This window comes from Chelon labrosus (genome assembly GCF_963514085.1).
Source record: "Chelon labrosus genome assembly, chromosome: 3".
NCBI lineage: Eukaryota > Metazoa > Chordata > Actinopteri > Mugiliformes > Mugilidae > Chelon > Chelon labrosus.
Genome location: NC_140339.1, coordinates 4,885,647 through 4,900,504, shown reverse-complemented (window position 1 = coordinate 4,900,504; position 14,858 = coordinate 4,885,647). Strand labels below are relative to the sequence as shown.

The 14,858-nt window shown below is 40.8% G+C and overlaps 1 protein-coding gene across 2 annotated transcripts; it reads left to right on the top strand.

Moving 5' to 3' along the window:
• The first annotated feature begins 308 nt into the window (after window positions 1-308).
• Window positions 309-14,207, top strand: dync1li2 (dynein, cytoplasmic 1, light intermediate chain 2). Of its 2 annotated transcripts, none has more exons than XM_084541574.1 (13): window positions 309-772; window positions 1,597-1,670; window positions 2,206-2,322; window positions 2,428-2,658; window positions 6,073-6,236; window positions 7,803-7,896; window positions 8,079-8,214; window positions 8,321-8,432; window positions 8,559-8,618; window positions 9,116-9,160; window positions 9,256-9,373; window positions 9,662-9,790; window positions 10,649-14,207. In XM_084541574.1, exons 1-13 carry the CDS (start codon window positions 687-689, stop codon window positions 10,663-10,665), a joined length of 1,383 nt encoding a protein of 460 aa, XP_084397700.1. In that variant the 5' UTR covers window positions 309-686; the 3' UTR covers window positions 10,666-14,207. The 2 variants fall into 2 exon arrangements, with proteins under 2 accessions (XP_084397700.1, XP_084397699.1); XM_084541573.1 differs by having other exon boundaries at window positions 10,644-14,207.
• The last annotated feature ends 651 nt before the right edge of the window (window positions 14,208-14,858 follow it).

Genomic DNA, 14,858 nt, shown 5'->3' with positions numbered 1-14,858 from the left:
TATCAGATCAGGGATTGTCCTGACCACCCTATCCACGATATCCTAAACAGGCAGCAGAACACCTTCTCTAAAAGGCTCAGGCAACTTTGTGGCCTCAAGGGCCGCCGCAGGAAATCTTTCCTGCAACAAGCCATCAGTCTGCACCACTCCTCATCTGTATGTGACGGATGACACTCGATTTATTGCAACTGGCCACAGCTATGCTACCTGCATGAATCGGCTAAAATTGACCAATGGAACTTGTAGGATCAGGCATTACAGATTAAATCGACATTAAGCCAGACGAGAAAGGAAACTGAAGTGTTGGCAACAAGTTAATTATTGATATCACATCAGCTGTTAAAAGAAGGAAAAAAAAATGGCATGACATCATTTTTGGGCAGTGGCCAGAAGTAAGAGCTTGGTGATTTAAAACCACAATTAAACCATTAAAACAACACATATATGTATTTAATATTATTTTATTATATATATATATTTAGTTTTCGAATTGTAGTGCATACAATTATTTTGCATCGCTATTAACTGTTTTGTAAATGTTGCAGTCGAGTGAGGTGCGGCTCTCTAGTTTCTGGCGCGACGTCGCTGTCAATGAATCCAACGCACCCTTGGCTCCTTGGATGAAGAGGCGGCGCTAGTGGTGCCCAAGCAGCAGGGCCTTGCCTTTGTGGTAGTAGAAAGAGAAGATGGCTCCCGTTCTGGAGAAACAGCTCCCGGGCGCAGCCGGGGCAGGCGACAATAACAACGAAGAGGAAGAAGGACAAAACCTTTGGCAAGTTATGCTATTCTTCTAGGCGACTTCGTCCCCGTCGGGGCACCTTCGTGGACGAGCAGAGCCGCCACGGTTCTGCTTTGTCACTGCCGGTTGCTCCCCTATCAAACACCGGCCCGGCTAGCATTAGCATATTAGCACTAACTGAAGCTGAGCGGTCAGTGTGCTAGCGTCACTTGTATTAGCGCGTCAGCTAACGTCAGCTAACTGGGCTGATTAGCTAACGGTGCATGGTTGTTGTTGTTTTTTTACTTATTAAATAAATGTTATTTTAACTAGTCAAGCTCCGGATAGCCCTTCACTTTGTCGGGGCTTTAGCAGTTTATGCCAAAACATGAGCTAAACAGTAGTTAGCCTCTTTGAGAAGGGTACATTAAGCTAACAGGAACGTTAACAAGCTAGCGAATACTTTCAACCGACTAATCGAAGTGTGCAGAAAATTAATACTGGCTTTATGTCAAGTGCATTATTGGGGATCGCACTGTTATGCGGCTTCAGCTTGTCAGGTTTCATGGATTCAGGTGCATAGCTACTTATCTCTAACGTACTGGTCAGTGGAGATGAATTGTCATTTCCTATTTTGATTTTCTTTCTTTTTTTTCGTGTGTTGTCGTGGACTCAAAACCGGGCCAGCTGAGAGTGTCGTAAAATCCAAATCATTTAAGTAATAGTTTATAACATTAGCTGAAAAGTTACTGTTTTCATAGCAGCTTATTTTCTGAGACGGGGAGAGCTGTCAGAGCTGCAACAGGACAGTCAATCTAATGACAACTGCATGACATCTTCTTTATTTTTTTTTAATTTTGCATTTTTTTTCCTTGTAGGACCTCAATACTGAGTGAAGTATCAACTAGGTCGAGTTCAAAGTTGCCGTCAGGAAAAAACATTCTGGTATTTGGTGAGTATTACTTGAGCCACATGTCTTTCTGCACCCTGAGGCGCGTGGAGAGCAAGCAAACCTCACTGATATCACAAAGGCTTCAGACCTTTTAGTGATTTTCTTTTTGTCAAACAGTCTGCACATTTAGCTGCACAGCCTTCCACACCTTTGAACAGCAGACATAAAACACACACACACACAAAAAAACAGGGAAGTCTTCCTGGGTGTGGTCATATTTATTTGGGTGAGCCATCCATAAGTGTGAGAAGCACAACTTGTGATCAGGAAGATTTGCGCGAGACATTAAGGAGGAAATATTGTAAATGAAAACCAAGTGATGGTTTAGGGATGCATCAAAACATCAATACTAGCATGTATTTTTTCTTATTCTAATTCTTCTAAATCTTTATTTAGTGATGCATTGATAGGAGAGCACTTTTAATTTCATTGTACTTGTGACAATGACAATAAAGGTCTATTCTATTCTATTTAACAATGTTGTAGTGGCCACTAATAAGGAGAAAAGATAACACAGCAATAAAACATCTTGCAGGTGAGGATGGATCAGGAAAATCATCGCTTATGGCCAAACTTCAAGGAGCTGATCACAGCAAGAAAGGGAGGGGACTGGAGTATCTGTACTTAAATGTCCATGATGAAGACAGGGATGGTGAGTTGAACATCAGTATCATTTACATGCTACAGTAGTTTATAACTGTAATCCTGTTGCTTGTATTTAACTCGTGTTTTATTCATTTTTTTTTTCCCTTTGCAGACCTTACTCGCTGTAATGTTTGGATCTTGGATGGGGACCTATACCACAAAGGCCTTCTTAAGTTTGCGGTTACAGCTCAGTCGCTACCCGACTGTCTAGCTGTGTTTGTTGCGGACATGTCGCGGCCCTGGACCATTATGGAGTCCCTGCAGAAGTGGGCCAGCGTGCTACGCGACCATGTGGACAAGCTCAAGATTCCTCCAGAGGACATGAGAGAAATGGAGCAGAAGAGTAAGTAATGGCGGACTTTTATGTGCCCACAGTTGGCTAATTTTGCGGATGGTATCGAATTGAAACATCCAAATGGCTCGCCTTTATTTATCTGTGCAGCCATGATGAACATGAGCCGTTTATTTAGACTCAACCCGAAGAGTCAACTCTTATTTTATATTAACAGAATATAAAATTGAATTGTCTCTATGGAACAGGGCCTGTGACTCAAAAAAACTAAAAAAGGATCAGCATAAATCTGAATAAGCCCTTGTTTTCTTAGAGCGGACCAAAGATTGATTTAATTTGGTGATTTGTTTGCATGTCTTAAAATGCAAAAATCTGAGACTTAAAGGCAAATAGAAGATGCATACCTTTAGTCTAATTGACTATCTGAGGAGTGGACTAAAAGGATACACTGCTTAGCAAAGGTGCCTGAAGCATCCCAGAGTGGACGCGATAGGAGTCTTACATAATAAGAGCTCGACTCCTCGCTGGCTGGCTGCTGGGAAAAAGGAGAACTTGGTTGCTGCAGAGCGACAAGCAGTGTATAGCGTTACACATTGTCAGTCATGGATGATTCTAGGTCATCACCGGAGAGGCCCATGATCCTCAGCTGTGTGCTCTGGCTGGAGGCAAGTTCTGCTGATCAATGTGTGTGATGCACTCAGACGTTGTTCCCCTGTTAATTTTAGAATTGGTCATCTCCTCTACTTTATGAACAGTTCTTTTGTGTTTGTGAAGATTGTTTGCTTTTCTGGCGAGTTGGTTCAGCCTGCAGGATGTTTTTATTTTTCTTTCCTCAGAAGGTTCTCGTCTGCTTGGAAACATTGCTTGCCGCTATTGCCATTAAATGTGAAATGAAAGGACAGTTGAGAAAGAAAAGTGTTTTGTTGCCAGTCCTGCAACAAGTCTTAACAAGTGGTTAAGTCTGTTGGCATATGTGTGAAAAATAAAAGGGAAGCTGTTCATTAAGTGATGACTAAAGCAACTTAAGTAGAAGAAATTTAATTGCTCCTTCTTTTGTGCTTGTTTCGTCCCTTTTAGTCATTAGTTAAGCATAGTCACCTTTCAGTTAAACAGTGCAATAGAAAGAAAATACTGCTTGGATTTTATACACCTTAAGTTTTATTCTTTAGATGTAACCCTGGTCCTTCTCTTCTGTTGAGAATTTGCAGTCCTATTATAGTGTAGACGTTTTTTTTCCCAGTAGTGGTTTGTCATTTTACCCCACCCATTTCCATCGTCAGCCTTCCAGTTTAGCCGTGGCATGTCATCCAGATGAAGCACCTTTCAGCTTGTCACTTTTGTTGTCAGTAGCAGACTGGCGAGACCTTGTCAGACGGTTACGTATTTGTGGACATGACATGTTTGAGTGAGAGAGAAAGAGAGAGAGACAGAGACAGAGACAGACTGGAAGTGTGTGTGGCTTTTGTCCAGAGAGTCTTGCAGGCGTCTTGCATCATGGTTCCCCTCCCATCCAGGAGCAGCGTCAGGGAACGGAAAGGACGTAAACTCACTCGGTCTGAATTCAGTCAGTGGGCCGGACGTTCTGACTCCTGTGCTGTAACTGAAGTAGGTTGGCTTCTCGAGTTGTCTCAAGTCAAATTACAGGATCAACCTCCTCCTTCTCGACCGCATGTTGAAATGAGAAATATTTTACTCTGACTTCAGCTGTAGAGGCGAGACAAGTTTTATTTTTAGCTATAGTATTTGAGAATGGTGTCATAGGAAATCACGCTGACTTGTTTGGAGGCAGCCTTTTTAACTATTGAACAGTTCAAGGCCTCTACTGACAACAGGGCTGTCCTGTTTTCCTTTGTTTTCTTTGTGTTTTTTTTTCACTTTTTAAAGTTATACACAATTAGGTGTTTGAGAAGTCATTAATTATGAGTTGAGCTGCATTTTAACCTCACCTTTGTTTGTGGAAGAGATAAGTAGGTCTTAGTGGGGCAAAGTCTGTCCGTCTTTGTCTCTTTCATTTCTTATTTTAAAGTGACAGTACACCCACGGTCCCTCTTCCTAAAATACTCACCCCTGTTGGTTTGAATTTATGACAAAAACAGAAGTATTACAGAATCCAATCCTTCCTGCTTCTGCCAGCATTGTTGAAGGGATCATTTTTACCAATACGTTTTTCTACGGAGGCATTTATTCGGAAATATTGTCAGTGAAGTGACTATTGTAAAGTTTTAATCGTTCCCTGACTGATCTGTGTTTTTCATTGAACACATTTTCTAGTTTTGTGCCATGTTTAGGTTTGAACTAGACCGATTTAATGGAAGGTGTGACTGCGTTTGACACTTGTTCAAATATTTTCAAATTGGGTTCGGTGTTATATTTATATACCAGCATATATCTATATATAAACTTGAATAGGTAAAAAAAAAAGGCCAGAGTTTTTCTGAATCTTGCTTTCGCATGGTTTTAAATTGGCATGGAATTACTCTCCTAGAACAGAATGTACAAACTTCAGCCTGGATATTTGTAATCCTGTGTCCCAAGAATGTTTTTCTCTTAGATTGCCTATAACTCCGGTTCTCGTCCCATGTGCAAAATCCCATGTCTTTAAGTAGAGGGGTTGACTCTAAACAGCAAGTCTGGTTTTTGTGGGCTGTCCCCAACTGCATTCTCAAAGCTCCTGAGGAAGCAGGCCAAAGCTTCCTGCATATAACCCCCCCTTCCCACCACCACCACCACCACTGTCTCACACTGAAGCTTTGTAAATGTCTGGACATCTGGAGCAGCACAACAGGAAAACATTAAAGGATGCCATTAATTTATCTTTTTCTAACTTTTACTCAAGGCCTGTTATGTAACAGTGGAAATGTGACATGATTATTATTGTTTTCAATAATACTACGCTATATACGCATGGCAACTTTATATGTAGAGCACATTTAGGTTTGGAAAGCCACTGGCCAGATGCAGGCATTTATTTGTGATGACAATAAAGTTTATTCGAAACACTTTCCAAATATACAGACTGAAAATATACACGTTGGAGCAGGGACAGACTACAAGAACTTTAAATAGTCGGCTTGTTGGTGTTTTTTGTATTTTAGGTCTTTTGATCGACTCTTTAACTTTATACCTTTTCTCTGAACAACTGTTATACCGTTAGAGAGTTTTATTCTCAGGTCACTTTATATTAACTGCATGTTAGAAATACCATACCAGTTTGATAGTGTTGTCATTTGGAAAAAGAAGGGCAGCTTTATTTAAGGAATAAAAATACTCTTTTGTTAGTTATGGTAAAAACAGTGGCATGGAAAACAATATAAGAAAGCATATGCCTTTCATAATTAAGCCTATAGGAAGAGACGAGAGAAATTAAGACAATGGAAAGTTAATTTTCATTTGAACTGTGATTTTTTTTTTTTGTTTCCAGACCTGGATGTTCACCAGTCTTTTATTTCTTTGTCTTTCTCCTAGTGGTGAAAGCTTTCCAGGAGTACACAGAACCCGAGGAAGCCACCCCATCCTCCCCACAACGACGGGCCCCGCCAGCAGGGGAAGATGAGGCCATCGTGCTACCACTTGGGGACAACACACTCACACACAACCTGGGCATTCCAGTGCTAATAGTTTGCACAAAGGTAAATATATTTCCTGAAGTTCAAAAACTATAACATGTGAAGCCACGGACTCAATCTGGAGACTGTGCTGGGTCTAATTACTAAGGCAATTGATGGGCAATGCTGCAGCCATTTCCTTTTTTCTTTTTGGAAATTACCTACTGTGTTTTCCCCTAGCAGCAATCTTTAACGCTGAAAAGTGAAACCAGCGTGGAAGTGCTGAAAACAGTTCCTTGAATTGTCGTTTGAGACTAGTCAGTCAGAAATAAACATGTTTACAGTCTAATATTAAAAAAAATTATACCAATACTTAATGTTGTACATAATTAAGGACGTGGCCTGCTTCAGCTTCTCTCATGCTACATCTCTTTACCCATTTATGAATTAGCCCAGAGCTAAGCAGAGTCAGGCAAATCCATGATGACATCTGTCGTTTGTTCTTCACAAATCCTGTGGGTCTTGTTCTTATTTACAGTTGGTGACACTTCCCCCAAATGAGCCAGTTTTTAGCTTTTTGTACAGGCACTTCTCAAAGTGCTATTACTTCTAGAAAGAGGAAGCAGAAAAGATTCTCACTTCAGGATAAGGTCATTTGCTGAACAGTTTTCCAGATCCTCTTTCAGGCTGTCGATTTTGAGCTACCTGATTGATTTTTCTAAAGTGAATTTTGCAGACACCTCCATTCTAGCCAAGTACCTCTCTCACTTTTTTTTTTTTTTTTTTTTTAAGGACCGAGTTGCTTGACTGAACAGAAATAGAAAACCTTCCTTAAAAGCCTCTCGGGCGCTCTCACTGTCACTTGCCACCATGACAAGCACATTTTTCCAATCCTATGCTGAGTCCATCTCTTCCTCACTGATACATTTGTGCTAACCTTTAAATGCCCCTTCACTTTTATGTTGAGCTTTGTGAGGCGGCATCCTCTCATAAAGAGCTGCCATTATACTTGCTTGCTAACCCTCCAGGCAAGTACTTGTGCTAAAAAGCAGCGTAATCATCAGCAGAGCTTCACATGCTAGCTGTGACTTGAAAGTGGTGAATGTGCTTCTTTTCTTTTTTCAACATTGATGTTTTTGTGTTGTGCGGGTTGAGGGTTATGTCTCTGGTGCCTTTCGGTCCTATGGGTTGAGGGGATGGCCCTCTGTGGATCATCCCACAGATACTTGATCAATTGGGATCTTGTGCTGTTCTTCATGTTTTTTTTTTTTTTAGTTGTTCCTAAAGCATTTTTGTGTGTGTGTGTCTGTGTCAGGCTGCATCCTGGGACGGCTGCTACCATCAAGGAGTGTCATTTTTATGGGGTGGGGTTGTCTGGTCTGGTCTAGCTGGGTGCTACATGTCTAAGTAACATCCACACGAATGAATGCCAGGTCCAAAAGTTTCTCAGCAAAGCACTGAATTATCACAAGATGCTCAATGTTATTCACTTCTCCTGTCAGTGGTCTTAATGTTATGCCTGATTGGTGTACAAGCCGTCAATTGCAAGAGTATTGACGCGCCCTTTATCTGTGTTTCTCGCAGACTGTTTAGAGATTTTATTGTCTGTGTTACTAAAATATTTACCTGTTTTAATCTTTTATTCTTCAGTGTGATGCAGTCAGCGTACTAGAGAAGGAGCATGACTACAGAGAGGAGCACTTCGATTTCATCCAGTCCTACATCAGGCGATTTTGCTTACAATGTATCCTTTCAGTGCACGATGGTTTGTAATTTTATCACTGTAGTGGTGGTTAGATTTATAAGATGGGCCATTAAAAGGACAGAAATGTACCAGCCCGTTAGGTTTTTCTAAGGTCCTTTTTATTATTAATGTACCATATGTGACATCCAAACAACAGTTGCTGCCCTAACTGAATTAAACAGATGGAGCTGGCCTGATCTATACGTCAGTCAAAGAGGAGAAGAACCTGGATCTGCTTTACAAATACGTAGTACATAAGATGTATGACTTTCAGTTCATCACACCTGCCTTAGTGGTGGAGAAGGATGCAGTGTTCATGTGAGTGATGATATTTTTATTTTGGTTTATTATCTACAACAAAATATCAATCCACCCACTGCAGTTATACACCGTCATTCTTACTGTTTATTTATTTATTTTTTAGTCCATCTGGATGGGATAATGAGAAGAAAATTGGGATTTTGCACGAAAACTTCACAACAGTCAGACCAGAAGATCCATTTGAAGATTTTATCACAAAACCTCCAGTACGAAAGGTATAACAACGCAAATACTGGCAAAGTCTAAACCTGGAGATAGACATGACAGTAATACACATTCATTCATAGCTTATTGTATATGGTATCTTATACTCTCTTATATTTCTCATTTGCTCTTATCAGCTGGTTCATGACAAAGAGATAAATGCAGAGGATGAGCAGGTATTCCTGATGAAACAACAGGTATGTGTCAGTCCTTCTTCTGTATTACATGATTTATTTAGGCTGTGTGAGAGAAGATATGAACAGGTTTGGTTGACATTTAGGCCCTGCTACACCCAAGGACCAGTTCTTTTGTGGTGATCCTAAACTGCTATTACACTTTTAAACAAATTTGCGTTCTGCACTGGTGTGTTGGTTGACATCTAAAACTGCCGCACGGCGAGTAACATTATCCTTACTTCCTGTTTTGTCGACAAATTTTATCAGGAAGGCAGGCTGAAAACAAAACTCAACTGAAACTTCATCTTTGCAGCTTAGAGGACTGTACGGTGTTTGTTTAGATTCACTTATTTAAAGTTCCCTCTTCTTTTGTCTTCACTGATTCCCCTTTCCCGTATCTTACATACAGTGTGCAGGCTTTTAAAATTAGGTTGAAATTGGATAGGAATTGTTGGAATCAGAAAAGCGCATCTAAGTCAAACCACTCATGTTGAAACTTTTTTTTTTTCTTTCTACAGTCTTTGTTAGCCAAGCAACCAGCCACGCCAACAAGAGGAGCAACAGTAAGCGTCTCAAGCTCATTCTTTTTATTCTGGTTGGACAAACTGTTGTTGTTTTTGTTTTGGATCCCACTCATTCTTTGGTTTCTGCGTTTCAGGAGTCTCCAGGACGGACATCCTCAGGGTCTCCAAGGCCTGCGGGTCGCACTGGCCAACCAACCGTAACCAGTGGCTCGCCAATGGCTGCAGTCAAGAAGCCTGACCCCAACATGAAGGGTAAGGAGGTTTGGTTTTTATCCCGACTCGTGCGACAGACTCCAGTATTCCAAAAACTACTAGTTTGTCTAGTTGTGCCGAGACGTAACATGAACAGTGTTTCCTAAAGAGGTGCAGTACTGCCTCCAAGAGGTAACACCTGAATAATTCACACAACAGTTGGTTTCTGCAGCTCTTCTTCGGTATATGATAATATTTACAAGCTACTGAAAGCCTATGAATCCGGTTTACTTTGTCAGTTCTTACAAGTCTGAGATTGTTTTTAATACAGAAGTATTTCTCCTGCAGCAGGGGCAGCCAATGAGGGAGTGCTGGCTAACTTCTTCAACAGCCTGTTGAGTAAAAAGACTGGAGCCCCAGGGAGCCCAGGAAGTGGAGCAGTTGGAGCTGGAGTACAAGGGTCTGCCAAGAAAACAGGTACAAGCTCTTGTTCCAGTGTCCTCACCTGTGATCTCAGTGAAAACAGACTCTAGGTTTTGACAGCCCTTCTTTTTTACAGGTTAGCAGATGTTTTTTTTTTTTACCAAAGTATTATAGCAGTATTATGTACGTTTAGATCCGTTTCAGAGCAGCACGCTCTTAAAGATTAGTTAGATACAGGACCTTATGTTGTCAGTGGCTGTGGAGCCTTTTTGCTGTCTGGAGTTTTATCTCTACAGCCCTGAGTAAGAAGGTTAAAGTGGAGGGAAAAAAAAGGTGTCTTTGACTGAACATCTGTCAGCTGAGAACACTTGTGACAGGCCTGTATGCACTAAACCACCCATCTCTCACGGAACTAATGCCACATGCCATATCCCACTGCTCTCTCTCCTAATTAATTTACCTGCATGTCAACAATATCATGTTTCCAGCTTGAGCTTTTGATTTTTTTTTTTTATTGTTAGAAGACTTTGTTATATAAGGTAGATATAACAAAGTCAAGCTTGTGACATTGAAGAATGTACCCAGTTAAACGTTATAAAATAATCATTGCATAACTCGTCTCTGCCTGAGGCTACTGACATGTACTTTTTGTTCCAACCCCGAGCAGCGGTAACATCTCTGAGACCCTGCTGAAGGGATAATGCATGAGTTCTTGCTCCCTTCTTGTGTGATGATGATTAGTTTTGCATGTGTGATAACCGCGACAACAAACCGACACCAATCAGCTGCATGGGAACACACCGCCGTCCGATCCCGCTCTCTGGCCGCCGAAAAAAAAAACTTTGTGAAAACACACAGACGCTACAGGAGATTACTTTTGGGTTTTGTCTCCTGTTTTTTTTCCAAGGGCAGAAGCCGGGTTTGACTGACGTCCAGGCTGAGTTGGACAGGATGACTCGCAAACAAGACTCCATGGTTTCTGCTAACAACATACCACCGCCGACAGAGAACGAAGCGTGAAGGCAACAAAAACAGCTGCATCGTCCACTGCGTTAAATATTCTGGATAAAATATATGTACATGTGAGCATAAAAGAAAAAAAAAAAAATGACCAAATTCCCAACGCCTATATCAGTCAGCGCACACAGTGGTTTCACCAAATGAGTTTCAGATGCTATCAGATGTATTGGTGAGATGGGAAGAGAGAGAGAGAGGGAGAGAGAGAGAGGGAGAGAGAGGGAGAGAGGGGGGGGGGAGAGAGAGATACTGGAGGTGTTAGTGAGATGATAAGTGCTGAAGGCTTGGCTTTGTTTCTGTCCTCTCTTCCACTGTAAATGTTATTTTGTGAGGGATGTCAGTTTATGGAAATGTGTGCACACTCCCTGGCAGCCAGCCTGCTGTGCTGGGCTGCAGGTCCCACCTCCCCCAGTTTCTGGGGTAAAAACTACTCTTCTCCTCGTGGAATTTAAGAGGTGGCGATATACTGGTCCTGTGGCCTCTGGCTGCAGTTTATCTCATGGAAGGAATTTGGTTGCAATTGGAACGGTATTTAAACATTAAATATATTAATTGAGAAAAGCAAGCAATTAAAATACTTGCAAACATATGTCGTATGTAAAAAGCAAAAACAAAAAAAAAAATTGTTGGATATGATACTGATGTATTTATACGAAGTTCCTTCTCTTTATTTTATTTTCTGCACCATTTACTGGTTGAAAGGAAACATCCATCTGTATCACATAACATGTAATAATGCCACTGACGTCATGACACTAACATGTCCGGATAGCTGATAGCATATCATATCATTTCCCTAGACATCTCGAAGGATTCTGTAAATATAAATACAAAAAAAAAAAAAGAATTATTCAGGTTAACTTGATTTTTTTTTTTTTTGTATAAAATGCATTTCTGTCCAAATTGAGAATAGCTTCTTTGACTAAATGAGACTGGTTGGGATTTGACAGGCTTAGAGGTTTCAGCAGAATCGCTTCTTTAGCTACAGGTGTGTGTGTGTATATTTGGGGAGGGGCTTGGGCAGCATCTTTCCTACTATAACTCCTAAGTGCCTCGCACAGTTAGCTGTTTGTGTCATAGTAGAGGTGCTTGTCTGCGCAAGAGGAAATGCACTGTAGCACCATCAGTTGAAAGTTTTCTTTTTTTTGTTTTATCCATTTCTTGTCATCCAAATAATTTATTTCGTTTTACATTTTTGTTAATGTACAACAAGCCTGTGGTCTCTTGTTATTTTTTTTTCAGAAATAAGATTTCTGTGGCCTAGTTCATAGTGTTTAATAGATTAAATGCCTTCATGCAAACTGTAAAGGCTGCTGATATTAAGAAGAAACCACGCAACACGGGGTCCCCCAGACTTACTGTGGTTGAAACCACTCGTTTGCAGCCAAAATACACGCGATTATTTGCTGTGGTTTGAACAAAACAACATATTGTTTCCTTTTTTCGGTGTTTGAAAGCACTGTCCTCCTTCGGTGTCATGTGTTTTATTCGCACTTGACGTCGCGTGTCAGGTTAAAACATTCCCAATTTCTAGCTGTAGGAACACATCCTTGTAGGAAACCATTATTGTCCAGTCAGCTCGTTTCTTTTAGTGCCCGTTTAAAACGACAACCTTTGCCTTCAATGTACAGCTAACAGTTTGTCACGCTCGGCACCCTGCCTTCACAGGAATGCTCTTCATTACTTTGTGTGTCTTTAAGGGGTTGCTTAATTGTCTTATGTCATTTCTATTCTTTTTTTTTTTTTTTTTTTTTTTTAAATTAAACCAATTATACTGTACCATATCAAATAATCTGTAACATATATGGTTTCATGGCACCATAATCAAAACGAATTAAGTGTACAATGTCATTCTTAAGCCTGTATGCAAGGCCCTTAATCCTATGGATAGTGAGTAGCTTTTACAGAATTAATGGCAAGCGTGAAGAGAGCAGCTATTTGCTATTCAGATAATAGCAAAAGTGACAACCGGAGTGAATTGGAACATGGAACCAAAGATGCATATTAGTCACTATTTTCTGTATTTGTTGTCGGTAGTCGTCCATAAGATTAACCAGTGGCCGTTTGTACCCTCTGCCTGCATGGAGTCCTCGCATTCCAAACATCTGGCCTGCTCCAAAACTCTCTTTAATGACACCCTGTAAAATGTTAGCACGGCTTACTCTGCTCAACCAAGCGTGGAGTTTCAGCAGGCACAGGAGACGCACCATGAATGTGTTACAGTAGAGCATATTATCTACAATACAATGCATTGTCGGCAAACATTAAGGGAATAACAACAAGACCATATTGGTGTACAGTCTGATTTATGCATTGTCAGAAGGATGCTACACAACAATTCTTGGGTTTACTTTGATCAGAATGAAGCTCTTATTTTATTTTTGTTATTTTAGTTTTTTTTGGTGACTGGGTGGAATGTGCACCTGCGGGTCTGTTGCTGAAGTAGATGAAGCACAATTTAAGAACAGCCAGGAGCAATACCGCCACATGTTGAAATAAGCACTTTTCCTCGGACACTTATACTCGTTCCCTGTTGCTGCAGTTAAAGATACAGAATGCGTATTATTTTCTTTTTCTTTCTTTTTTTTTTGCCTTGCCTTCCTAGAGCATTTTGTAATGAACCAAGAAGTTGACATACACAGTAACACTGCATTATTTATCTGCATATGCTGCTGAAGATATGGACGGTGCCCCCGGGTGGTTAACTATGGAATTAACCCCTTTCTACTGTAAATTTTCTATCAGTCTTCTAGTCATCATTGCCGCCACACCTTTTTGCTATGGATGTTTTTGGGGCATCTGGAAGTAGATAAACCAAATAAATGTCCTCTCATTTTCAGGTGTGTCCTTTTTTGCTCATGAATCGTCCCCTTGCTTGTGTTTACACCTCACTTAAAGCATGTTTTCGTCTGCGTCCACTTTGCTTTTTGCCCATGTAAAGCTTCTGTGTTAAAGAAATTTTTTAAAATGTCACCCAAACTTGACTGACCGCCCTGACTTCTGTTGACGATCAGTGGCCACACTTGTTAAATTTGGCGTTTGGCCGAGCGGAGAAGAAGTAGTGCTGTCTTGGTTTCTAAGCTGAACTTGCTCTTTCTTCCCAAGATATAATGAATAATGAAAAGCTGTTGTAACTTTTGTACTCGGACGTCAGTTAAAAGCCTCTTCACATCCTAACTGAATTGCCTTCGACCACTATTGACCGTCGACATCCTTCAAGACTCTGAGCTTCTGCTTCCAGTCCTTTTGTATTACGGATATATCGGGACTTTGTAAGCACATGGCTGGCTGCATTTTTTTTGTGTGTGTGTGTTCTGGAATTAATTCAGAAGTTTGATTGTATGACTTTAACACAATTCTGTAGCCTCTCAAGCTGCCATGTGGATTTTAGCTTCTTACGCCGACAAAGATAAGGAAAATGTTTATCAGACCCCTGGCTTCAATAAAACCAAGAATCCAAACTATTGTTGACTTTAAAGTTTCTGTCTATTTACACAGGATTTTAAGCGAACGGCCTCGGCTGTCGCCAAGTATTATGCGAGAGTTGTTGCAGGTCGATGTGTATTTTCCCACCAGAATCATCCACAGCTCAGTGTCCACGGCAAAATTATCAGTTTCTCTGATTTTACTATTTATGGGCATGGGAAAAAAAAAAGAAACTGCAGTGTTTTCAGACCTCAAAAAAGGCAAAGAAAACAAGTTCATGTTTTAACACCACAATACTAATGTTTTAACTTGGGAAGAGTTCAGAAGTCAACATTTGGTGGAATTACCCTGATTTTTCAGTCGCAGCTTTCATGATCTCCACCAGTCTTTCACATTGCTTTTGGGTGACTTTATGCTACTCCTGGTGCAAAAAATTCAAGCAGCTCAGCTTTGTTTGATGGCTTTTGGCCATCCATCTTCATCTTTTATACTGGGGTCTAGGTTTGGAGGTTGGGCTGGCCATGACAGGGTCTTGATCTGGTGGTCCTTCATCCACACCTTGATTGATCTAGCTGTGTGGCACGGAGCATTGTCCTGCTGGAGAAAAAAAAAAAAAAATCATTCAAACCAGAAGGAATCAAGTTTTCTTCCAGGATAATCTTGTACGTGGCTCGACTCA